Raw genomic sequence first — 27435 nt, 5'->3', positions numbered from 1 at the left:
TCGGAGCCACGAGGAGCATCGGGGGAGATGGGTGAGTATCAGGGGGCGATCGGGGACCCCATTTCTCTGTCCTCTGATGTGCGATCACATCGGAGGACAGAGAAATTAAATGAGAAATTGCGTTGGTTTTTTTTGCAGCCGCCGGTAAACGGTTAATTACCGGCGATTGCAACCCGGGGTCAGTAAAAACTGACCCGAATCATGTTCTCTGGGGTCTCGGCTACCCCCGGCAACCAAGACCCCAGAGAAAATCCGACTCTGAGGGGCGCTATACACTTTTAATTAACGGCGCTGTGGTTTAAGTACCCTTAACTGCCGCCGTTAAAAGGCGTATTGGCGGTCATTAAGGGGTTAATATCGTGTCTGGTATATCAATGGTAAGGAACATCCAGTTAACATTTAAATCTGTAAATGTACAGAGCATGTGTAACGGTGCCCATGGTGGTAGCTACAGGCGAGTGTCATGTGTCTTTGACACCCCGGCACATTACAGACAAATTCCAATTGTGGGATTTGGCTGGGTGTTAGTGTTGTGAGGGCCTTGTGCCTGTGCAGGCCGCAAGTAGCAGATGGTATTGGCTGGCCAGGACCACGAGTTCCACAGATTAGTAAAGGAGACTTCTGTTCAAGCAAGAGAACTTTACTGAACTTGATGAGGGGCTATGTACAAGGGATAGTTAGTACACAGTCTTAAGCATTTTTCATTCACAGGAAGAAGTCTTTTCACTGACATTGTTTTGTTCCACTGTAGTCTGCTCCAGGGCCGGTATAGCACACTGTTTCGACCTACTTTGTCACAGCCTAGGTTGTCGCCACAGTACAGTTCGGCGAGTTCCTCAATACCCACTCACTAGCTCTGCGACCTTTTGCTATGGATGCCTGGATCTACCGCTTGGGACCCTCACTAGTTCCACCACTAGTTCCACATTCTCAGTCCTCTTTAGGTCCGTACCTTCTGCATTTATCAGGCTCAGGGTTTCTCGTGACACCTCATCCTATCCAAGGACCGCTTTAAGGTAGAAGGCCACTCTGTCTCTTTTATCATTTCCTAGTCACGCTACCTCATTGTCCCGTCATCTCCTTGGCTGTAGTTCACCCAAACAGCAGCACTGCACACTTATCACTTCTTCAGACTCTAACAGGGTCTCTGGCTAACTTCAGGAAGCAGGTCACTTGCCCTAGCACTAAGCCCTCCCCCTGTGGGCTGGTCCCATCATTAACTCTCTCACTGACCCTGCAGTCTTGCTGGGGAAACGTACTCTTTCACCTATATTCTATGCAAACACTACCTTATGTCCTAACCTATGTCTTTCATGCATCACATCGCTATACATTATAATACTTTACATTATCACATTACACTGGAAGACATCTTACACAGGACATTATTCAGATTACACAAAATACAATAGCAACAGCCAACAGCACTTCAGATATCAGAATGCACCTTCAGAATCCATAGGACCCAATAGGAAAAATGTATACCAGAAAATCAAGAAGAACAGCATCCAATCTGGGTGAAAAAAACAAAAATACCTCTTTATTTTGCCACAATGCGATGTTTCGACCAATTGTAGGTCTTTTTCTAGCTTGAAAAAGACCTACAATTGGTCGAAACGTCGCATTATGGCAAAATAGAGGTATTTTTGTTTTTTCACCCGGATTGGATGCTGTTCTTCTTGATTTTCTGGTATATATTATTCAGATTACACATCACATTATAGCACTGATGTCTTCAAGGGGGAGCAGGGCAATATGTCCATCTCTTTGCACATGAAAAACTGCTTCAAACAGCAAATGAAAACCCCATGTGTAAATCTGGCCTGATCAAGGTTCTAGTTGCAAATGCTAATGAGTGCTGGATGTTTGGATTTTGGGATTTGTCCAACACTGTTAGAGCAAGTCACAGCTATTTTTGTTCCCATGACTAATAAACGTACAAAAATGTGAAATAAGTAGTTGAAGGTTGCTTAGATAAACACACCTGTGCAAATATTATCACGTTCACATCCACAATGTTCTTACATTATTGTAATTATGTTTATTGCGTTAATATTTTCCAGTTAATGCTTGAAAAAAAAAAACACTTGTGCATTAACCCCTTAACGACCAGAGGTATTTTTGGTTTTGCTCTTACTATTTTGCTCCCTTTCATCCCAGAGCCATAACTTTTTTATTTTTTGGTTAACCCCTTAAGCCCCAAGGGTGGTTTGCACGTTAATGACCAGGCCAATTTTTACAATTCTGACTACTGTCCCTTTATGAGGTTATAACTCTGGAACGCTTCAACGGATCTTGGCGATTCTGACATTGTTTTCTCTTAAACATATTGTACTTCATGATAGTGTTAACATTTCTTCGATATGACTTGCGTTTATTTGTGAAAAAAATGGACATTTGGCGAAAATTTTGAAAATGTTGCAATTTTCCAACTTTTAATTTTTATGCCCTTAAATCACAAAGATATGTCACAAAAAATAATTAATAAGTAACATCTCCCACATGTCTACTTTACATCAACACAATTTTGGAACCAAAATTTTTTTTTGTTAGGGAGTTATAAGGGTTAAAAGTTGACCAGCAATTTCTCATTTTTACAACACCAATATTTTTAGGGACCACATCACATTTGAAGTCATTTTGAGGGGTCTATATGATAGAAAATAACCAAGTGTGACACCATTCTAAAAACTGCACCCCTCAAGGTGCTCAAAACCTCATTCAAGAAATTTATTAACCCTTCAGGTGTTTTACAGGAATTTTTGGAATGTTTAAAAAAAATGAACATTTAACTTTTTTCACAAAAAATTTACTTCAGCTCCATTTTGTTTTATTTTACCAAGGGTAACAGCTCATTTACAGTAATGAATATGCGGCTCCACCCCTATGGGAGGTGGAGCCGCATATTCATGACTGTAATCGGCGGCCCCACGTGACCGCATACAGTAGAAGGCGCGGCCAGGACAGGAAGCAGCGACAGCCAACGAGGGAAGCGGGTGAGTATTTTCAGAACAGCGGGGGGGCGCACGGGGGGTGGGAGGGCGGCGGACAGATAGATCTTTTTTTTAAACACTATTATTCATATCTTCTATGCAGCAAACGCTGCTGTACAGAAGATATGAATCGTGGCTTCAGCACGATGCAGGGGACAGCGCTAAACTTTAGCGCTGTCTCCTGCACGCTCCGTGTGGTACCCACTCGGCACATGGCCTACGTGAGCTCACGGGCACACGGACACGGATAACTCCGGTACCGATTTTTTCCGGTACCGGAATTATCTGGACGTGTGGGACAGCCCTAAAGCAGAGACTAGCCCCTGAAGTGGAGGTCACTGATTATGCTTTGTTTCAGGGAGGGAGCAGAGGCTGCAGCAGTGACCCTTCGTTTGAGTATTACAGCATGCACTTGGATTCTAAAATGAAGTGTCATCCATGAGGAAGTCGTAAAAAAAATAAAATCAATTTAATAGTTTAGTGAGGGAAGGATAAGGAATTTTAATTAAAGTGTATTATAAACTAAATAAATTATTAAATTTATTATAAATATTATAAACTGTATTATAAGATTGTCATTAAATAGATAGGCATTTAGGATTAAAATTAGTTTGTTTTTCAGAACATACCTTTAACTTTTTTCTTTAATTGTTGTTTTTGTTTGCTATCATTCTTTTATTTATTTTTAGTATTGAGAACCCCCTTCTTCCCTTTAAATCAAACTAAAATGTAAGTTAAGATAACTGAACATGTTAGTTTGCAAAGTTGCCACATGTAGTGTCACAACTGGAAACATACCCGCATCAACAGCGGGACAATTAAAACAAAAAATAAATAAAAAGAGATCTTTTATGTTAAAGGTGCCATGTTCCTTTAGAAAATAAGATGGGACCAGAGAATCATGTCTGAAAAGCAAGAACCTGCAAATGGATGCTGTATTCAAGTGGCGTGTGTGCAAATTTTATATTAGACTCCTACAGCAATGAAGTAAGCTACAAATATTATTTCAAACAACGCACACACTTTGGAGGTAAACAATAGTTTTTAAGTTTCAGGATTATGGAGATTTCCCTCAAAATAAATTTTCGTGCACGTCTCAAAATACAGGGATCTCTTTCAGTGAAGCACAAACTTTGGATTCAGAATTTGTTTTAGTTGCACATTAGCACTGAGGGGTTTAATACTGATAAAAATGCAGTTATTAAGGTGCTGTTAAAGCAGTATTTCACCGATCATAGTGCTGAATATACAAGAACAACAGTTCCTTATTTATCATTTGAATTCTTGGCTTAGTCTTCACAAACTAAGACTATCTCTCCCATCTTTAATCTGGTACATCAGCAGTGACGTAGCACACCACAATGGCATTAGGCCATTTTCTATCCCTATGCTGTGTGCTCTGAGCTCCTATCCCTCCACAGTACAACAATAAAATGGCACTCCTTGGCCAGCTCCTATCTGTTTTACTGGCTGTGATGGACATCCGATTGGCAGTGCTAGACCATGTGAAATGATTGTTGCAGGGCATTATGCGGAAGGTTTTGCTTGATGCCATTAGCCGGCTCACTTAGTCTTCAGCAGTGTGTGAAATGGCTCGGGGTATGTATTTTTTTTTGATGATACTCGCAAATTGAATGTCAGATTGTTCAAATGCAAGTGGAACCACAAATTTCAAGAAAGTCAACTTCAAATCTGATCTTCAATGGATTGATCCACTGATCTGTAACATTAAGAACCGTAATAATTATCTATCACATCTAGTATAAATGTCATAGTTAGCCATTAATATTTTCATGTATGGGTATTTTATGCATACTGAAAAAATGAAAACATTTTTCTTTTCTGTAGGTATTATTCTTGTTGCAATAAATCCATATAAGGAACTGCCAATCTATGGAGATGCAATTATTCATGCGTACAGTGGGCAAAATATGGGAGACATGGACCCACATATATTTGCTGTGGCCGAAGAAGCATACAAACAAATGGCCAGGTAATTTCAATGTGGAGTTATTGCAATCCAACAAATATTACAATTACAACAAACTATTAGCTATACTAATTCATTAATAACTGAATTTCTGTACTTTAATTTTAAAAGGAATCCTTCACCAGGTTTTTGCTACCCCATGTGAGAGCAGTACCATGTAAGGGCAGGGACCCTTATTCCACAGATTTGTCACTTACTGAGCTGTGGGTCGTAGATATGATTCAAAATTGTTTTATTTGCACCAGATCTACCATTTCTCTGAATTCTTCACCTGGTGTAACCCCCTCCCACACTACTGATTGTCACCATTTGTGTGCACTGCGCTTAGGCAGAGAGCTGCCAATCATTGGTGGAGGTGCAGATATACAGAGCTCATGAATATGAAGTACTTCATGGCAGCAGGTTTATTAGTCCTATGGTGATAATCTTTTTCTGATAGAGTGATTTTACCAAAACTAGATCAAGTAAGTGACACATCACTGGGATCCGGATCTCTGTCCCTACATTATGATGCTCTGGGATTAGGTGGCATTAACCTGGTGACAGATTCCATTCAAGAATTGTCACAGGAACACAGTCACCTGGGTAGATATTAGAAACTATTTCTGCAAGCATGCATTAAAATTGTCAAATATCTGATGCCTACAGTGTTAAAGCGGCTATCTGGTCTTATGCAACAAGTCTGCAGTCATTCTATCTGACTGCAGACTTGTGAATCCTCACATTGCGCACACTGCTCGCTTTGAGGATTCTTTGGTGCTGGGCACGTCACTGCAAGTATGCGATTTGTATACATGTGGTCATGTGTCAATTAGATGTGTACGGCTTCACTTAACACTCACTGCAATGTGAGGGTTCATAGAATCATAGAATGTTAGAGTTGGAATGGACCTCAAGGGCCTTCGTGTCCAACCGCCTGCTCAATGCAACGCAGTATTCACTAAACCATCTCAGACAGATGTCTGTCTAAGGGTACGTTCACATTTGCGTTGTGCGCCGCAGCGTCGGCGCCGCAACGCACAACGCAAACCAAAATGCAGCAAAACGCATGCACAACGCTGCGTTTTGCGCCGCATGCGTCCTTTTTTTCATTGATTTTGGACGCAGCAAAAATGCAACTGGCTGCGTCCTCTGCGCCCAGACGTGGGCGCCGCAGGGACGCATGCGGCGCAAAACGCAAGTGCGACGCATGTCCATGCGCCCCCATGTTAAATATAGGGGCGCATGACGCATGCGGCGACGCTGCGGCGCCCGACGCTGCGGCGCACACCGCAAATGTGAACGTAGCATTACCTCTGTTTGAAGACTTCCATTGACTGAAAACTCTCCACTTTACGTGGCAACTTGTTCCACTCATTGATAACCTTCAGGGTATGTGCACACGTCAGGATTTCTTGCAGAAATTTTCCTGACAAAAACCGGACATTTCTGCCAGAAATCCGCATGCGTTTTTTTCGCGTTTTTTCATGCGCTTTTGACGCGTTTTTGTGCGTTTTTTGTGCGTTTTTTTCCAAATGCATAGAATTGCGGGAAAAACGCGGAAGATCCGCAAAATTAATGAACATGCTGCTTTTTTTTACCGCGATGCGTTTTTTTCGAGAAAAAAAAAGCACCATGTGCACAAAACATGCAGAATGCATTCTAAGGGGATGTGCACACGTCTGGATTTCTTGCAGAAATTTTCCTGACAAAAACCAGACATTTCTGCCAGAAATCCGCATGCATTTTTTTTCGCGTTTTTGACGCGTTTTTTGTGCTTTTTTTTTTTTGCTGTTTTTTCCAATGCATAGAATTGCCGGAAAAACGCGGAAAATCCGCAAAATTAATGAACATGCTACTTTTTTTTACCGCGATGCGTTTTTTTTGCGGAAAAAAAAACGCATCATGTGCACAAAACATGCAGAATGCATTCTAAATGATAGGATGCATAATGTATGCATTTTTAATTAGTTTTTATAGCGTTTTTATCGCGAAAAAAACTGAACGTGTGCACATAGCCTAAATGATAGCATGCATAATGTATGCGTTTTTAATGAGTTTTTATAGCATTTTTATCGCGAAAAACGCAAAAATAACGCGAAGAAACCTGAACGTGTGCACATAGCCTCACTGTCAAAAGGTTTTCTCTAATATTCATACTGGCTCTGGTTAATTACTGTATTCATATTCAAGTGCTAACATACATGCTGTTCATTAATTTGTTCAAAGATTTTTCCTGGTATAAAAGAAAGTCTCACTGGCCTGTAATTTCCTGGCTCCATCTTCTTTTCTTTTTTGAAGATAGGGACAACATTTGCCCTTCTCCAATCTTCTGGACTTCTCCTGTTCTCCGGGATTTTTCAAAGATTTTGGCTAGTGGTTCTGAAATTATCTCTGCTAACTTTTTCAGTACCCTAGGATGTAATTCATCTGGATCAGGAGATTTTAGTTCCCTCACCATCTCTCTGTTTATAGATCGTGTGGATTCTTTTATTCCTTCAATGGAACCGGGAAGGTCAGTTGATGTTACAATTGCTTTCTTAGAGAATACAGATGCAAAATAGGAATTTAAAAGTTTTGACATTCTCAACATCATTTTTGACCACTTCACCCTTTTCATCCTGTAATAATCCTATGGCATCTTTGATTTTTGTTTGCTTTTGACATACCCCCAAAATCCTTTTTTACTTCTTTTGGTCTATCTTGCAAACCTCACTGTCATAAAGTGACTGTCCAAGAGTGACACGACCCAACGGGTGGTCGGTCATAAAATGGCGGAACTGACAAGGGAACACCGGGGTCACAATAACAACGGTGGGCCCTGCGATAGGGAACGGGGAAATGGACACCTCCTGCACTCTCCTAAGGATGTGCCCTAAATTTCCTGACATCCCTATACAGGTTCTTTCAACCTGTCGTCGAGCAAGATACCTTGGCCCTCGCTCGCCCTGCACCTATCCCTGGGTAGGAAATTGGCTAGTGAGAGCACTGGTCCCACCGCTGCACTAAAGGGAAAAGTTTGACAAACAAGGTATAAGCAAACAACACTTAACTTTCTCTGCTGCAATGCACAGTACAGCAGAGTAATGCACTAGGTATGAGTATTCAGCAGAAAAACCACTGCACTCAGAAAACTCTGTCCACCTGCTTGGTTGATCTCCTGAAGGACCTGTATAACAAACAGTCAGCTGATGCACCAGGTGACCTTATGAAGGATGGTGGGAGTGGTCACCACCAACATCAGCTGACCCAGCAGCAAAATAATGCAATAACACCACCGGGGGAAAAAAACTGCATTAACCCCTGATGACCAGAAAGGAAAAAAGGTTTTAGTCAGAGGAAAACCAGATCTGTCACAGATCCAAATATGGATCGTGACAGTACCCCTCTTTCAATGAGGGGCCTCTGGACACTCAACACCAGACCTCACCAGATAACAACCTACGGTGAGGACTCCTCGATCCACCAGAGTTCACCTCGGCAGTTACCTGACTCCCAGGTTTTTGGCAAACGTGGCCTGATGAAAATGCCACAAATCTCCAGAGCGCCGACCTGGGGAATGAGTTGTGTACATGCATAACGGGGTAACTCCAACTGAAAAGTCCCCGGGCTGAGAATGGCTGACACCCGATATGGCCCAATCACCCTGGAACTCCAGGTACCAGTTGCACACTTCCACCTGATGTTTTTGGTGGACACCCATACATACTCATTCACACACAGGTCCGGACCTGAACGTTTATTTTCACGCATGCATCTGCCACAAGATGAACTCTTTACAGAAACGACTACAGAGGCGTCCCCCTGTGTCACCAATCTCACACCCCCACTACGCACCGAGGGAAAAAATGCATCCTGCAAAGTTGCCCTGCAGGATGCGTTTTTCTCCATAGACTTGCATTAGCGACGCATTGCGACATATGGCCACACGTCGCATCCGTCGTGCAACGGATGCATCGTATTTTGGCTGCCGCGACGCACAAAAAAACCTTCAATGTAACTTTTTTTTGTGCGACGGGTCTGCCATTTTCGACCACGCATGCGCGGCCAAAACTCCGCCCCCTCCTCCCCGGAACTCACAATGGGCAGCGGATGCGTTGTAAAACTGCATCCGCTGCCCACGTTGTGCTAAATTTAGCACAACGTCCGTCGGGCCGATGGTTTGCGACGGCCCCGTACTGACGGATATGGGAATGTAGCCTTAGGCTACGTTCACATTTGCGTTGTTGGGTGCAGTGTCGTCGACGGATACCGATGCATGCATCATGCGCCCCTTTCTTTAACATGGGGGGCGCATGGACACGCGCCGGTATGCGTTGTAATGCGTTTTACGACGCATGCGTCATATTGACGCACAAGACAGGGCTCAGAGGACGCTACTTGTAGCGTTTTCCCTGCGCCGAAATTCCTGATCTTTACTATCTTATGACAACGCATGCGTCGCAAAACGCTGCGTTGTGTACATGCGGCGTTGGTTGCGTCGCCGACGCTGCGCCCAACAACGCAAATGTGAGCGTAGCCATAAACTTCCAATTCTTCCTTTTTATCGGGGTTGCTACAGATTGTGCAGTAAGAATTTAATTCAGCAAAATCTCCCATCCTTCTTGGACATTTTTGTCGTTTAGAACATCTAGTTTTTGGACCTTTCCTACCCTCTTTTTGAATCAATTAAAATCTGCCTTTCTGAAGTTCAACTTTAAAGTATGAGTCCTCACAGGTCTTCCTCCTTTTGTAATCCATCGAGGATAGCATGATTGCCACCTCCTAAGTTCCCAGCCACCTTTACTTGCTAAACCACTTCCTCCCTGTTGGTAAGAATTAGGTCCAAGATTGCAGAGCCTCTTGTTCTCTCTTCTACCTTTTGAAAGATAAAGTTGTCAGGAAAAGAAGATAAGAATTTTCTGGACCCATTACTTTTGCCTGAGAGTGATTCCCAACAAATATCTGGATAGTTAAAATCTCACATGATCACTATGTTGTTTTTTTTTTTTGTTTTTTTTTTAGAACAGAGCTGTTGTAAAAAGAGTTCATCCATATCTTCAGTCTGTCCAGGTGGCATATGATAAACACCTGCAATAGTGTATTTTCTGTTCTTCTCTCCTTGTATTCTTGCCCAAATAGTTTCTACAGAACTACCAGTCTCTGAAGCTTGGATTTCTGTGGAGATATACATTTTCCGAATGTACAATGCAGTACCTCCTCCTGTCTGCTTAATCCTGATTCTAATAAATAAGTTGTAGCCTTCAAGGTTTGTATTCCAATCATGTGTATCATCCCGCCAAGTTTCAATTATACCTATGACATCATATCTCTCTTCCTGTGTTAGCTGCTCCAATTCTCCTTGTTTATTTTCCATACTCAGTGCATTTGTATAGACACATTTTAGTTTGTAGTCGGTTTCTCCTCCCCCTCTATTTTCATTTAGAGTTTGTTGTTTTTGTTCTTTATTTACAATTCTAATAGCAGGGTTCTGAAAAAATTAGTTAGCTGCATATTTTTTTCATAGCCGTATATTTCCCATACCATATTACTCTAGTTTAAAGCTCTCCTGATGAGTGTAGCTCGGCGTCTACCATTTATGTGTCATACAGGTAATTCACTCCATGGTCAAAAAAACAAAACCGTTGCTCACGTCACCATCTACGTAGCTGGTTGTTTACCTGTGGAATCCTTTTTAATCACCTGGGTTCATGTTCATCCACTGGGAAGATGAATGAGAAGACGACCCCTTTGATGTTTTTATGTGGGCAAATAGTTTACCTTTGTTATATTTATAAAATGTACAAGCAATCAGTACAGTTGTTGTACTCAGACTTTCCCCTAAACTTTCAAGATGGCTATAGGTTTAAAGGAAATTTCCAGGCATAACTGATGTGCTATGTTATACCTAATACAGGTCCTAAGGAATTTCTTCATGGAATAAGAATATAACATACAGAAAAGAGACGATTCTTATATTTTGTCCAAGCAATACACTAGATATAACAGTTAATGAGTTCTGTCTAGAGTGTTACGTTAAAGGAGCAGTCCTCCCACCAAACTTTTTATTGATAAACCTGTATAAATGTATATGTAATATAGGATAAGTGAGGTAATATACTTCCTCGATCTCCAGCACCGCTCCTGTCCTCTTCTCGGTCCTTTGACGATTATTCCAACTTGCCAGCTCACACTGTACTCTATGTGTGTGTAGGGATGTAGAAGAAGACGTCGGGTCGAGAAAACTTAATGTGAACAATGAGGTATATGAATGTTTTATGGTTACATGTTTTTATAAAGTTTTGCATTTTATTCTTATGGCAGGTTTGTGTCTTGGAGTTCCTGGATGCTTTGCCTCAAGGCCATTCCCAGGGATTGAAGAGGTCTCTCATCTAAAGGAACCATTACAAGGCATAGGAATATAGTTTGCATCACTCAGGGTAGTATATAGTTAACAGCTTGCATTTAGCCCACTTCCTGCTCTAGTCAGTCAGGTTGAGAGTCAAGTTGAAAGTCAGGCGCTCCTGGAGGAGAGCTCAGTCAGAGGAAGTGCTCAACAGTGGCAGTATTGACAGGTTTCAAGGCATTGATACATCAGAGACGGTGGTTCTATCAGTGTCAAGTCCCCAAACATTATGAGGACACATCTTAAGTTTCGTGCAGATCTCAGGGCAGTCTTGAGCCTAGGGCTGAAAAGAGGCTTGGGTGCCATATCTCTGTTCCCCCTGTGAGGAAGATGCCTGTCAGGTCCCAGTTAGAGGGAAAGATGGTGGGTCCCAGGGAAGCTGTTATGCCGAATGGAAAGTCCCTGGTACCAACAGGAGCTGTTGAGGCAGAGTGCAGGTCGGACAGAACGGAGTAAAGGACTGATAGTACACTGTACAAAGGGAACATCATCTGGAGGGGGATTATGTCTCACTCTGTGTGCCTCAACCACATGTATCCGAATTGCACAGTAAAATCAAAGCTGCTTAAGCTGACCTAAGGTCTCCTGTCATGTGTGCAGCTGAATCCAGTACTGACAGGGAGGTAACAAACTCCCGAACTACAAGTGAGTGCAGAAAGAATTCAACAGCACATCAAACTCATGTCTCATTCCTATTTAGAAGAGGGGTTTCAGGGCAAAGAGAGCTCCTTTCCAACCCATAGCAACCGGCCCTGTACCCCCTTTAAGTGGTGCTGCAGCAGGGTCACTTGTAGGGATGACTGAATGACACCACCGGGCTGTACTCAAATATGGTGCAGTAGACGAGGAGGCAGAAACAAAACATCAGCTTTATTGAAAGACACAGGATTAAATGTTGGAAAATAAGACGGTTCTTGTAATGATAATGGTAATAATAGATACCACGAGAGATAGCTGGAGCCTGTCAAGCAAGCTGCGCTCATCTATGGCAAGACAAAGTTCAATACAACAATATAAACAGTTTCTACAAACTGCTCTCTTCTAACTTCCTACCTGACTTCCAATAATTGGGCCACTCTGCTACAGCACCTAGCTACAGAAGCCTGCTCTGCACCCTAACACAGTTGAACACCAGTGACACACTCAAAGTTCTGTAGCGCTTAGGAGAAAGCCTGATAGTTTGATGTTCTGAGCTCTTCAATTCAATGGATCAGTCTTCTCTCAGGTCCAGGCAAATCTCGTTACCACTTTCAATGCTCAGGTTACAGGTGCTCAGGGAGAACTACTTTGGCTGTGCGATGCAACTATTTCCTTCTAACACAGTCCTCGTGATCGGTCCTGATGTAACTGGGCACTATATTCTCCCTTGAAGCCATTAGTTCATTTACCAGTCTATCAGTGTCAGGACACACTTATTGTACTGTCTCTCACCCAGGCACAAGTCTCCTCTACACTTCCTGAACACACACTTCCTGCTTATTGTTCAAACCAACACACAGCAAGCTGCAGTGGGGAAAAGGACTAGTCCAAGTGCACCCAAATCAGAAGAGAGTATTGTCTCTCAAAGTCACAGTGTAATTCAGTTCTTGACAGGAGCTGACCACCTACATGTGAGCCAGATGGAGCTATTACGATGTAAGTCTACGGATCGTTCAACAAGGCTCCAAAGGATTACATTGTAAAAAAGTGGTCTGGCTCACACACAGAGCACAGTGTGAGCTGGCAAGTCATAATAGTCTTCACTTAACCCAGAAAAGGACGGGAGCAGTGCTGGAGACCAAAGAAGTATAGTAAAATGCTTACACTATACTACAGTTCCATTTACACCAGTTTAGGCAATAACTCATTTGGCGGGAGTTCTTCTTTAGGTCAACTAAAATGTTTTTATTATAATACTAATTTAAGACTTTATGGGAATAGTTAATTTATTACTTTTTAATATCACAAATGCAATTTGCAGTCATATACTATATTTTTCTAAATGACTGATGTTTTTTTTAGCGATCCTTTCCAGGTCAGTGTAACACTGCTTCTTAAAGTGGAAATTTACTGTGACGCCATAATTCTTTGGCTATTAGTGATGAGCGAATATACTCGGTACTCGAGATTTCCCAAGCACGTTCGGGTGTCCTCCGAGTATTTGTACGTGCTCGGAGATTTAGTTTTCAGCGCCGCAGCTGAATGATTTACATCTGTTAGCCAGCATAAGTACATGTGGGGATTCCCTAGCAACCTGGCAACCCCCACATGTACTTAAGCTGGCTAACAGATGTAAATCATTCAGCTGCGGCAAGAAAAACTAAATCTCTGAGCACTTACAAATACTTGGAGGACACCCGAGCGTGCTCGAGAAATCTCGAGTACCGAGTATATTCGCTCATCACTATTGGCTATCCTTACTCAAAAAATTGAGATGTACGACTGCTATAAGCTGGCACTGATTCACACTACATTAATCATCAGTATCCAGAAAATTGTCGAACTGATAAAACAAAAGCCCTCCTGGATACACTTGTTTATGCTATTAATTTATACTACTTACATAGCGCCATAAGATACTGCAGCGCTGTATAGACATTACTTCTGTCCACTTTAGGCCAGTCTCACATGTCCAGATAATTCCGGTACCGGAAAAACCGGTACCGGAGTTATCCGTGTCCGTGTGTCCGTGTGCTCACTTGGCACATCAGTGTGGCACACGTGCGGCAGCCGTGTGCCGCCCGTGTGCCAACTGGGTACCACACGGACCATGCAGGAGACAGCGCTAGAGATAAGCGCTGTCCCCTGCATCTGGTGCTGAAGCCGGAATTCATTCCTTCCCAGCAGCGTTCGCTGGAGAGGAATGAAAAATCATTGTTTTTTTATTTTTTTTGTGTTTAAAATAAAGATCCTTGTCACCCCCCCCCCCTCCCACCCCCTGTGCGCCCGCCCGCTGGAAATAAAATACTCACCCGGCTCCCTCGATGCTTCCTCTCAGCGCCGCAGCTCTTCCTGTATGAGCGGTCACGTGGTGCCACTCATTACAGTGATGAATATGGGGCTCCACCCCTATGGGAGGTGGAGCCGCATATTAATCACTGTAATGAGCGGCACCACGTGACCGCTCATACAGGACAAGCTGCGGTGGTGAGGAAGCATCGAGGGAGCCGGGTGAGTATTTTATTTCCAGCGGGCGGGCACACAGGGGGTGGGAGGGGTGTGGTGACAAGGATCTTTATTTTAAACACAAAAAAAATAAAAAAAACAATGATTTTTCATTCCTTCTCTCCAGCGAACGCTGCTGTAGAGAAGAAATGAATGGCGGCTTCAGCACCACAAGCTGGGGGGACAGCGCTTACTGTAGCGCTGTCTCCTGCACGGCACACGGACGGCACATGGACAGCATCCGTGTGCGGTACGTGTTTTACACGGACCCATTGACTTTAATGGGTCCGTGTGATACGTGCACTCCCACGAACACTGACATGTCTCCGTGTTTTTCAAATGGACACACGGTCCATGAAAACACGCTGACATGTGCAGAGACACATTGATTTTAATGTGTCTACGTGAGTCAGTCTCTCCGGTACGTGAGAAAACTGTCACCACATGTACCAGAGCCACTGACGTGTGAAACCAGCCTTATGTGACATTTTTCAAGAGGTAAAAACGGCACATTTAATTGTGCAAATATGACCCGTTCCATAATTTGTGACTTTTTACCTTCAGAAAACTGTTGCACATGTGAATCTTTGATGTATTTTTAAAATTCTTCTCTGATTTTCTTCTGGCATAGATTCGGAAATCATTCAGGAACTGTCATTTATATCTTTATCCACACTGCTAAAGAGACTGAAATATGGCATCTTTTAGGCGTCTTAGCTTTTGCAGGACATTGTTCATCATGTAGGGTTATTGTTCATGGATTTTCTCCAATAACAGGAACAATAAGAATCAGTCAATCATTGTGAGTGGAGAGTCTGGAGCTGGGAAGACAGTGTCTGCGAGATATGCCATGCGCTACTTTGCTACAGTCAGTAAATCAAGCAGCAAAGCCAATGTGGAGGATAGGGTGCTGGCGTCCAATCCAATAACAGAGGTAAATGTTGAAGATTAGGCATCCCTCTTCAGATCACAACAATAAAAGTTTGGTCAGAACAAATTATATTTCTTTTAATGTTTTTGTAATATCCATTTTTTTTTGCTTTTGATCTCTAGTGCATTTTTCTGTTCCAAAATCACTACATTACTAAGCAGAATTTTTGTTCAGGAGTCTGAGGAACCTGAGTCTGGTTCCCTATAGAAACCATTAGTACTTGTACTTCTTTAAAAAACAAATGTTTAAAAGTCTGTTTACACGTTGCGGTTTTGTTGTGTTTTTCTTCTATTTTTTTCGCAGATATGTCACAAATCCTGAAGGATTTCCTAGTACCAGCAAAGTGAATGTGATTCCTGAAATCTCAGGCAGACGTTGCTTAATTTTTCTTTGCAGATTTGCAGCAAATTGATAATTGCAGCATGTCAATTCTTGAAGCATTTTTGCTGCAGATTTCATCCATGCTAATGAATGGGAAAAATGCATCAAACACACATAAAAAATGTATATATTTTATGCTGCGTTTTTCCTGCCAACACATCAATACCAATATGCAGCAGATTTTCAGGAGATTTTGCTTCCTCAAATACTGAATGTGTGCACTCACTCTAAGGCTATGGAAACAAGATCCATTGAACAGAAAACAAATAAGACCCTATTCCAAGTGGTAAAGAGGGTCTAGGTACAATAGGACACTCTCATATATATCTCACAAGCACAAAAAGGAAAAAAAAAAAGAGGGAAGGTCCAAAGGATAAAAAGTAACCAATTTTATTAAACACATGATTTAAAACAACAATGTATAGATACAAGTGCAATGAAAATGACAAGAATGAATAGTGCGGAACAAAAGTGCAAAAAGCACACAGACCCACAAATATAAAGTGGATGGGATACCAGTAAGAGTAGCAGCATTACATGTAAAGTACCAGTGTTTCATATCATTCCTGCCCAATCCCAATGTAAATTCACAATGTGCCTCAAATGTCTAAAGCCGCAATAGAGTAGAAGGAACGAAGAGCTAGCACTCGACTATTTACAGAGTCTGATGGTGCAAGTGAACGGAGCCAATGGCCCCATAAATACTTAAAATGAAACGAAATCACTGCACTCATCCAGTTCAGATAAATTTTGCTGAAGTGAACATTTTATTTGGGATATGATGATGAAGACGAAACGGTAGGTGATAAGGCAATTTTAACGTTTCGGCCACACAGTGGCCTTGATCACAATAAAGTGCTGTAACAAAAATAGAAAAAAATACAGTGTATCAACACATAATTATGCACAGTGCTACAGTACTATATACAAAATATACAGTCATAAGAAAAAGTTCTATATACAATCCTAGAGACTATAGAGGATATAGAAAACATGTCAGGAATCCATAATTAGCAAGCAAGCAGGTAAAGATCATAGTAATCCTGCAACCTATGTTAAAAAAAGTCATTAAACAGAGCCTGGTTTATCAAAGGTTGAGTCCAGTTATAAGTGAGACTATAAATCGTATGATACAGGAGGTAAAGACAGATGCACATACCCTTTGTGGTTGTTCGTTTCTATCATTTACGTCGTTCTAATATACTCAAAGGTGGAGATAGCCAAGTTTTAACCTGCTTAGAGGTGATAGGAGACAATGAGAAAGCGCCACGTATCCATGCTGCTCTATAAATGTGTGTGTATACGTTTTATTCCCCCCAGGTTCCGAACCTTAAGTCCAATATTGCATACAGACTTGTAAACTCTGTAGGCGTTAAGCAATCAGTTGCGTATAGGGTTTAGACATATATAAATAAGTATTTACCCACATTAGGGATGCAAGGCCTGTGCTCCAACCATAGATTATCCGGGATGGTGTATATATGTCACTATACCATCTACCATACACAGGGTTAGCTGTAACACAAATAGATACGTACACGTGTTGCGTATAGATTGCTGCTGGGTTCTTAGTAAAGTACCAGGGTATAAATACAACAAAATGGCTCAATCTTACTTGCCCGTGTAACGTTTGGCCAGCAGGGACTGGAGAAAATTTGAGAAAACCGAGTTGAGCACACACAATTGCACAGGGTGGATGTGGCCGCTTAAACCTGTGAATGGGTATGGCATGTCACTTAAAGTATCTGCATGTACGACTTATCTGTGGTATGTTGGTTGTCTCACATCCATTGGCAGCGCAGTGGGGAATGCGGTCAGAGTCCTGGGAGCCAGCGTTGGTGGTAAAGTGGGAGGTGCCGACACAGTCTGTGTCCTGGCAATGAAGGCGGCAGTGCCGTTACTATGTAGCGCCGCTCTATAACCGCTCCAGCCGGTCACGTGACCGGATACACTGGAGGACGCCGGCATCTGCGCAGAATGTAATGGTGATAGTTACCATGGAGGTAACAGGCGCCTGCGCAGTAGGGTCGATCTCGGCGCATGTGCAGTGTACGGGAAAGACCGCAGGGACTGCTGCTCCCAGTGTGGCGATATAAGAGGGGGAAGGACGTACATGCTATTGATGTGGCACCTGTGAAGAGATCCGTGGATGGTAGTGTGGCCACTAACACTAGTGTGGTATGGCCAGTGTGGCGCATGTGCAATCACAACTGGGGGGGCAATAATGGTAACAGCTGTTGCGATGGTAGGGTCCGCATGGAAGGGTATGGAGCACAATATCTTTACAATAAGAAATATTATGGCAGATGGATGTAAATACTATGGCTGCATGGATACACATGGATCACGCTGTCCCTCTAGTAGGAAATGATATAACAAAAAGAGCAACATATAATGAATGGGACATGAAATGAACAGAAAGTAGGAGTCCACACTGAATTGATTAATCACAGAAAAAACCTTGAGTTGAAGGAAAAATAAAATGGATAAATATAAACAAATATGGGATAAAATGGAATAAAAAGAAAATAATGAAAAAAATAAAAAATAAAAAAGTTAAAAAAGTTAAAAAAAAAAACTATTAAGGGGTAAATGAAACTTGTATAACTCCTAAGGGGTAAACGTCTTACCATCCTGCGTAAATGGGGTATCAAGTCTACAAGTGCGATGGATCAATTCGCCTAGAGAAAACAAAAGCCTGGTTAGATTAGCCAATCAAGTTCCCTGTTTAGACCTCTAGGGTGGAGTGTATCTAACGTATAGATCCAAAATGTTTCTCTCTGTTTTAACAGTTGGACATGGTTGCCTCCCCTTCTTGGGCATTGGACTTTCTCTATTATTTGAAATCTCAATTGACCGACCGTGTGTTGAGCTTCCTTGAAATGCAAGGGAAGTGGTAGCCATGTCTTACCACACCTGATGGTGGACTTGTGGCTGGAGATCCTGTCTCTAATTGCTTGGGTAGTCTCGCCTACATAGAGTAGTCCACATGGGCATTTGATGACGTACACTACAAAATTAGATTCACACGTGTAGTACTCTTTAATGGGAAAAGATTTCCCAGTACGGGGGTGTAATACTTCACTACCCTTAATGATGTTAGAGCAGCTCATACAATTTAGGCAAGGGAATGTGCCTGTCCTCCTTTGGCCTGTCAGTGTCCTGAGTGGAGATGGTTTAGATGTACCCAAGTCGGCCCTAACAACTCTGTCCCTCACATTCCGTGGTCGTCTCATGCACATCAGGGGTGGATCTTTAAACGTTTGGATGTGTGGATAGGCTTTCGTAAGAAGAGGCCAATGTCCCCGTATGAGGTTGTGGATTCTGCGCATGGTGGGGTGATGATTATGTACAAATGGAAGTCTGGGGTTCTTATGCGTGGTTATGGCTGTTTCATCCGTTTCATTGAGGGCTTTGGTAGATTCTAATTCGAGGAGCTTAGTTGGGTAGTTACGCGCCCTGAATTTTTTGGCCATTTCATGTACTCTGGTCTCCCTGGTCACGGGGTTGGAGACAATCCTCGTGACCCTCTCAAACTGTGATCTTGGGAGACTATCCTTAGTGGGTTTTGGATGACAACTATTGTATAACAGTAGGCTGTTACAGTCGGTTGGTTTTGTGTATATGTCCGTGCTAAGGTTACCGGATGCATCTTTCATAACCCTGGTGTCGAGGATTGACATCTCCTCATCATAGTGTACCAGAGTAAACGATAGTTCTGGTCTAGCCATGTTGATGGTATTAAAGAACTCCCGGAGACTAGTTTGATCCCCCTATACCATCAACACGGCTAGACCAGAACTATCATTTACTCTGGTACACCATGATCAGGAGATTTCATTCCTCGACACCAGGGTTATGAAAGATGCATCCGGTAACCTTAGCACGGACATATACACGAAACCAACCGACTGTAACAGCCTACTGTTATACAATAGTTGTCATCCAAAACCCACTAAGGATAGTCTCCCCAGATCACAGTTTAAGAGGGTCACGAGGATTGTCTCCAACCCCGTGACCAGGAAGACCAGAGTACATGAAATGGCCGACAAATTCAGGGCGCATAACTACCCAACTAAGCTCCTCGAATTAGAATCTACCAAAGCCCTCAATGAAACAGATGAAACAGCCATAACCACGCATAAGAACCCCAGACTTCCATTTGTCCATAATCATCACCCCACCATGCGCAGAATCCACAACCTCATACGGGGACATTGGCCTCTTCTTACGAAAGCCTATCCACACATCCAAACGTTTAAAGAACCACCCCTGATGTGCATGAGACGACCACGGAATGTGAGGGACAGAGTTGTTAGGGCCGACTTGGGCACATTTAAACCATCTCCACTCAGGACACTGACAGGCCAAAGGAGGACAGGCACATTCCCTTGCCTAAATTGTATGAGCTGCTCTAACATCATTAACGGTAGTGAAGTATTACACCCCCGTACTGGGAAATCTTTTCCCATTAAAGAGTATTACACGTGTGAATCTAATTTTGTAGTGTACGTCATCAAATGCCCATGTGGACTACTCTATGTAGGCGAGACTACCCAAGCAATTAGAGACAGGATCTCCAGCCACAAGTCCACCATCAGGTGTGGTAAGAAGTGGCTACCACTTCCCTTGCATTTCAAGGAAGCTCAACACACGGTCGCTCAATTGAGATTTCAAATAATAGAGAAAGTCCAACGCCCAAGAAAGGGAGGCAACCATGTCCAACTGTTAAAACAGAGAGAAACATTTTGGATCTATACGTTAGATACACTCCACCCTAGAGGTCTAAACAGGGAACTTGATTGGCTAATCTAACCAGGCTTTTGTTTTCTCTAGGCGAATTGATCCATCGCACTTGTAGACTTGATACCCCATTTACGCAGGATGGTAAGACGTTTACCCCTTAGGAGTTATACAAGTTTCATTTACCCCTTAATAGTTTTTTTTCACTTTATTTTTTTCATTATTTTCTTTTTTTTCCATTTTATCCCATATTTGTTTATATTTATCCATTTTATTTTTCCTTCAACTCAAGGTTTTTTCTGTGAATAATCAATTCAGTTTGGACTCCTACTTTCTGTTCATTTGATGTCCCATTCATTATATGTTGCTCTTTTTGTTATATAATTTCCTACTAGAGGGACAGCGTGATCCATGTGTATCCATGAGGCCATAGTATTTACATCCATCTGCCATATTATTTCTTATTGTAAAGATATTGTGCTCCATACCCTTCCATGCGGACCCTACCATCGCAACAGCTGTTATCATTATTGCCCTCCCAGTTGTGATTGCACATGCGCCACACTGGCCATACCACACTAGTGTTAGTGGCCACACTACCATCCACGGATCTCTTCACAGGTGCAACATCAATAGCATGTACGTCCTTCCCCCTCTTATATCTCCACACTGGGAGCAGCAGTCCCTGCGGTCTTTCCCGTACACTGCGCATGCGCCGAGATCGACCCTACTGCGCAGGCGCCTGTTACCTCCATGGTAACTATCACCATTACATTCTGCGCAGGTGCCGGCGTCCTCCAGTGCATCCGGTCACGTGACCGGCCGGAGCGGTTATAGAGTGGCGCTACACAGTAACGGCACTGCCGCCTTCATTGCCAGGACAGACTGTGTCGGCACCACCCACTTTACCACCAACACTGGCTCCCAGGACTCTGACCGCGTTCCCCACTGCGCTGCCAATGGATGTGAGACAACCAACATACCACAGATAAGTCGTACATGCAGATACTTTAAGTGACATGCCGTACCCATTCACAGGTTTAAGCGGCCACATCCACCCTGTGCAATTGTGTGCGCTCAACTCGGTTTTCTCAAATTTTCTCCAGTCCCTGCTGGCCAAACGTTACACGGGCAAGTAAGATTGAGCCATTTTGTTGTATTTATACCCTGGTACTTTACTAAGAACCCAGCAGCAATCTATACGCAACACGTGTACGTATCTATTTGTGTTACAGCTAACCCTGTGTATGGTAGATGGTATAGTGACATATATACACCATCCCGGATAATCTATGGTTGGAGCACAGGCCTTGCATCCCTAATGTGGGTAAATACTTATTTATATATGTCTAAACCCTATACGCAACTGATTGCTTAACGCCTACAGAGTTTACAAGTCTGTATGCAATATTGGACTTAAGGTTCGGAACCTGGGGGGAATAAAACGTATACACACACATTTATAGAGCAGCATGGATACGTGGCGCTTTCTCATTATCTCCTATCACCTGTAAACTGGTTAAAACTTGGCTATCTCCACCTTTGAGTATATTAGAACGACGTAAATGATAGAAACGAACAACCACAAAGGGTATGTGCATCTGTCTTTACCTCCTGTATCATACGATTTATAGTCTCACTTATAACTGGACTCAACCTTTGATAAACCAGGCTCTGTTTAATGACTTTTTTTAACATAGGTTGCAGGATTACTATGATCTTTACCTGCTTGCTTGCTAATTATGGATTCCTGACATGTTTTCTATATCCTCTATAGTCTCTAGGATTGTATATAGAACTTTTTCTTATGACTGTATATTTTGTATATAGTACTGTAGCACTGTGCATAATTATGTGTTGATACACTGTATTTTTTTCTATTTTTGTTACAGCACTTTATTGTGATCAAGGCCACTGTGTGGCCGAAACGTTAAAATTGCCTTATCACCTACCGTTTCGTCTTCATCATCGTATCCCAAATAAAATTTATCTGAACTGGATGAGTGCAGTGATTTTGTTTCATTTAAAGCCGCAATAGGGCAGTATACATGTCCAAAGTCTGAACTCAGTAGTGATCATTCAGAGGCTACCATTATGAATCACAAGTAGAAGGAACATCGGTGATCAAGCAGTAAATGTGACTGCAGACAATTACAATAAGGGTCTTACCCATAGTCTCCATATGGGGTCTGTTGTTGGCATCCCAACGCGCTTTTCGCGTGGGCTTCCTCGGGGGGCTGTGACTATAGCATAGAAGGCCATGTGCACACAGAATTTTATTAGGGTGTTCAGAAACAGCGAGTTTTCAAGTGTAAACCACTTCTGACCCTTCCTTGTGGAATTTTTAGATTAGTTTTTAATTTACTGAAAGCTATTTTTTTAAGAGGTTTTTTTTGCAGCTTCAGAAAGTGACATGCACAAAACACTGAAAATATGAACAGCTAGGTGGTGTTAGAATAGAAATGGATAGTATGTCTTTCAAGGATTTTTTAAAACAAATTTTAGAAGAATTTTGAAGTGGACCGATTCCAAAAATTCCTAAAAAAAACTTCCATGTGTACATACAGTACAGACCAAAAGTTTGGACACACCTTCTCATTTAAAGATTTTTCTGTATTTTCATGACTATGAAAATTGTACATTCACACTGAAGGCATCAAAACTATGAATTAACACATGTGGAATTAAATACTTAACAAAAAAGTGTAAAACAACTGAAATTATGTCTTATATTCTTTGTTTTTCAAAGTAGCCGCCTTTTGCTTTGAAGACTGCTTTGCACACTCTTGGCATTCTCTTGATGAGCTTCAAGAGGTAGTCACCGGGAATGGTCTTGAATGGTCTTCCCTGTTTTTAGGGAATCCCCAAATATATTCAAGCTGTCTAGCAGTCGCAAATCATGCAGCTGCCTCAACATAAACTAAATGTCCGAGCATGCTGAAATACTCCGACACCACCCGAGCATCCTCGGAGAAACTCGATTAATGAGCATACTCCCTCATCACTAGTTCCCACCAAAACATGTGGCCTCAAAGGTATATCCACCAGTCAACCTTGCACCAGAGATGTCACCATATCTGGTAGTGCCATATATCTCCCCCATCCACAATGGCAACACACTGAGGTATAAATAGTACCAGGTGTAATATCAAAACAAAATTCCAACAGTCTAGGTAAATATCAAAAAATCCCCATAATAAATATGGGATATAAGATATTGTTTCAGGAGTCCCTTGTACATTGTCCCGACGCGTTTCCTCCTGGGGTGTCAGGGGACGGCATAGGAGATCTCAATCTATCGCCATGAAAAGAGACAGTGCTTGTCCCTATACTGATAGGCACAGTAGCATGCTATCTAATATGACAATTCGTTATTTCTAAATTTTATGTGCAATAGAATGTTTAACTGTATGAAAATTGTTATTCCTAACTGCTTTTGTACCATAAATAAAACATCATTGCATAGTAAGCAGCTGCACAGAGATCATGTAGCTACAGGAGTCGGGAGCCAGCAGCCAGACTCCCAATACAGAATGCAGAGTTGGTTCATTCCCGCCTCTGCCTATACACACAGTGCCCAAGGGGTGCTGTGTATACAGATTAGGAAGCACTGACAGTGATCGCGATCCGAGGAGGGAGCAGGAGCGGCTTGGTCCTAACAGACCCAGATCAACTCTGTTGTGCATCTAGGAGGCTGACTTTCATCTGTACCTGAGGCTAGTATGTCAGTGCCACTTACAGGGACAATAAGATATACATCGAAATTATTTAAATGTTCAAATGATCTTCTTTCCTCATAGGTGTTTTATGACAAAATGGAGGGCAGAATGTGTGAAATAAATGAAAAAAAAACCTAAATATTTAAAGGAGCAGGAAAAAATAACATAAAAGAAAGCCAATCCCACTCCAAAACATTGATGCAATCCTCTCCCTGTAAAATAAAAATCACGTCAAATATATAAAAATAATTGTAACGGAAAGCAGAATACCATTTAAAATGTATGTTTGTGATTAGTGATGAGCGAATATACTTGTTACTCGAGATTTCCTGAGCACGCTCGGGTGTCCTCCGAGTATTTTTTTTTTAGTGCTCGGAGATTTAGTTCTGATCGCCGCAGCTGAATGATTTACAGCTATTAGCCAGGCTAAGTACATGTGGGGGTTGCCTGGTTGCTAGCGAATCCCCACATGTAATCCAGCAGGCTAGTAGCTGTAAATCATCCAGCTGCGACGAAAAAAACTAAATCTCCGAGCACAAAAAAATACTTAGAGGACACCCGAGCGTGCTCAGGAAATCTCGAGTAACGAGTATATTCGCTCATCACTATTAGTGATCCTTTTTGGACATAAAACATAAATAAATAAAGAATATAAAAATTAGGCCCTACATATCATGAAGAAAAACACAAAAATTATGTGATTGGCCCAACTTGAAAACATTTTGGAACTCTGAAGAAAACCACATGTACAAAAAGAAATAAAAATGTGCCTGTGCATGATCGAGAGGAAATGTCCCTATCTTGTACTGGCTAATACAATGCTCTTATTCTGATATTTATAGGCTATTGGAAATGCGAAAACCACCAGAAATGATAACAGCAGTCGTTTTGGGAAATATACAGAAATTAGCTTTGACAGGAGGTACCAGATAATTGGTGCAAACCTGAGAACTTATCTCCTTGAAAAATCCAGAGTTGTATTTCAGGTGAGTCAAACAAATCACTGAGTAATAAAAACAATAACTGAAAAAAAAAAACACCAAAGATATTTTTTACCCTCTATGCTATATTTTTGTTCTTTCTTTTATTGTAGTCAGAAAATGAAAGAAATTATCATATATTTTATCAGCTCTGCGCATCTGCGTCTCAGCCTGAGTTCAAAGGCCTTCACCTAAGTATGTCCAACAACGACTTTGACTTGCTATGAACATGTACAGTGTACATAAAGAAGGAGCTCTTTCATGCTTTTTTCTCATTCTTAGTGAATGCTGAGAACTTTAACTATACAAATATGGGAGATTGTATAGTTATTGAAGGAGTTGATGACAGAAGAGATATGATGGAGACTCAAAAAACCTTCAGTCTTCTAGGTAAGTATGCAAACGTACTGTTCTTGCACTTATGGCTGTGTTTCTTTTGAGAATTAAGGACTACAAAAATAAAGTCAAATATTTATGTATTGATTTAAATGATAAATCTAGGCAAAAATTGTAGACAATGCAATGCTCCCCTAGGAAATGAAATATGAAAATTGCCTCCTCAGAAAGAAAGAGGACTTGAACTCTAGCGTCAACTATTGGTAATAGCAATTCTAAAAGTCAATATCGACACTTTAATGAACCTTGTTATATGACTTAGGATAAAAGTCAAACCAGAATCTCAATTTGCAGACTCATGTTTTGGGGTGTTTGCCCTTCCTTTGTGCAAACCTATAAGTCTCCTTACACTGACATGTCACACTCCACAAGGAGAGACGTTACCCCTTAAACCTCAGAGGCCTCTCATGCAGCCAAATTAGATCTCATGCATGGCACCGAGGAGGGGCAATACCCCGAAACTTTGCATAAAATATGCACATTTTTGCATGCATTTTATATTACTTTTTACTTACGTTTTTCCCCATAAATTTGAATAGGTGAAAAACACTGGAGAAACGTAGAATAGAAAGAAGTTATATACTGCAGATAAAAAATTTAAAAAAACGCTTTGAAGGTTTAAATGTGCAAGAATAAAAAATTGTAGCATGTGCATGAGATTTTAATAGAAACCTCATTCACTTTGCTAGTGCTGTAAAACACTACACTTTTTCTGCAGCCAAAAGCGCATAGAAAAAATGTGGCAAAACACAAATGCGTTAATAAGCCCCACAACTGAGGTTTTGGCTGACTTTAATTACAGCTTACATTTTATATATAATGGTTAAATTGCTTTTAAGCATTGTGGTAAAATCTGCATCAAAACCTCATCAGATGAAAACGCATGCATTTCTACTGTGGTTTGCCAGGGTTTTACAATACAGTAATTGGCCTAGAGACTTGTGTAGGTGAAACACATTTTTTTCTTATAAGTTTGACCTTTAAAAACTGCGCGGCAAGTCACACTAAAAAAAAGTATAGGCTATTTTTTCTTGCTTTTTTTTAACTCCACTGCAGCTTGTGAATAAATCCATATTGCTCTTAATCCATGTTCTTCATTTATGTAACCAAGGTTTGTAGATAGCAATAAACTCAAATCATGCGCTATGTTTTACCAGATTAACCTAGATTTTCTTCTTTTCTTGTGGCAAATGGCACAATGTTTAGGTTTCAATGTTGACTTTCAGATGGATGTCTTCAAAGTACTGTCGGCTATCCTGCATTTGGGAAATGTAGAGATCAAGAGAGTTAGTGATGACAAGTCTTCAGTGGCTGTAAGAACTGGAAATCTTCATTATTAAACATTTGCTTAAGGGGCTATTTACTAAGTGGTCTGGGTTTTAGCATCTTCATTGTAAAATAAGTTTATTATGCAGTATTTTACTTGTATACATTCACTGTAACTATAAGTTACATAAACTTCAATATAGAGAAAGGTGGTCGGCAGTACTCTCTGGTGTCAGCCGCTATATGTACATTTCAGAGGAAAAGCTGCAACAACTTGTAAGTGCCATGATGGTTCTCAGTAACAATTTGTAATGTAAAGAAATTGTTCCTCTATATGTTACACACAGGGAGGACGCTGTTGTAAATGTAGGATGATCATTCATCTTGATCAATTTACATGAGAGTCCAAATGACGCGTGACCACATTATTCAGCCTGAATGAGTGGACATAATTGGCCTGTACCATCCCTAATTCTTCCTTCCACATAGTGTTTGGGTGGCGCTTTGATTCAGACATTATTTCTTTAT

At 41.6% G+C, this 27435-nt stretch overlaps 1 protein-coding gene across 1 annotated transcript in view; it reads left to right on the top strand.

The window, feature by feature from the left end:
- Positions 1–27435, top strand: part of MYO5C (myosin VC) — a 425456-nt gene that overhangs the window by 121814 nt on the left and 276207 nt on the right. Inside the window, exons 4-9 of the mRNA XM_077263765.1 lie at positions 4842–4986; positions 15269–15425; positions 25108–25251; positions 25359–25440; positions 25528–25635; positions 26848–26954. Of these exons, the coding sequence (XP_077119880.1) occupies positions 4842–4986; positions 15269–15425; positions 25108–25251; positions 25359–25440; positions 25528–25635; positions 26848–26954 (743 nt within the window). The remainder of the gene's footprint in view (positions 1–4841; positions 4987–15268; positions 15426–25107; positions 25252–25358; positions 25441–25527; positions 25636–26847; positions 26955–27435) is intronic.

The sequence above is a fragment of the Ranitomeya variabilis genome, chromosome 5 (assembly GCF_051348905.1).
Source record: "Ranitomeya variabilis isolate aRanVar5 chromosome 5, aRanVar5.hap1, whole genome shotgun sequence".
NCBI classification, from domain to species: Eukaryota; Metazoa; Chordata; class Amphibia; order Anura; family Dendrobatidae; genus Ranitomeya; species Ranitomeya variabilis.
Note: the sequence above shows the minus strand (reverse complement) of the source record. Positions and strands in the feature narration are given on the sequence as shown.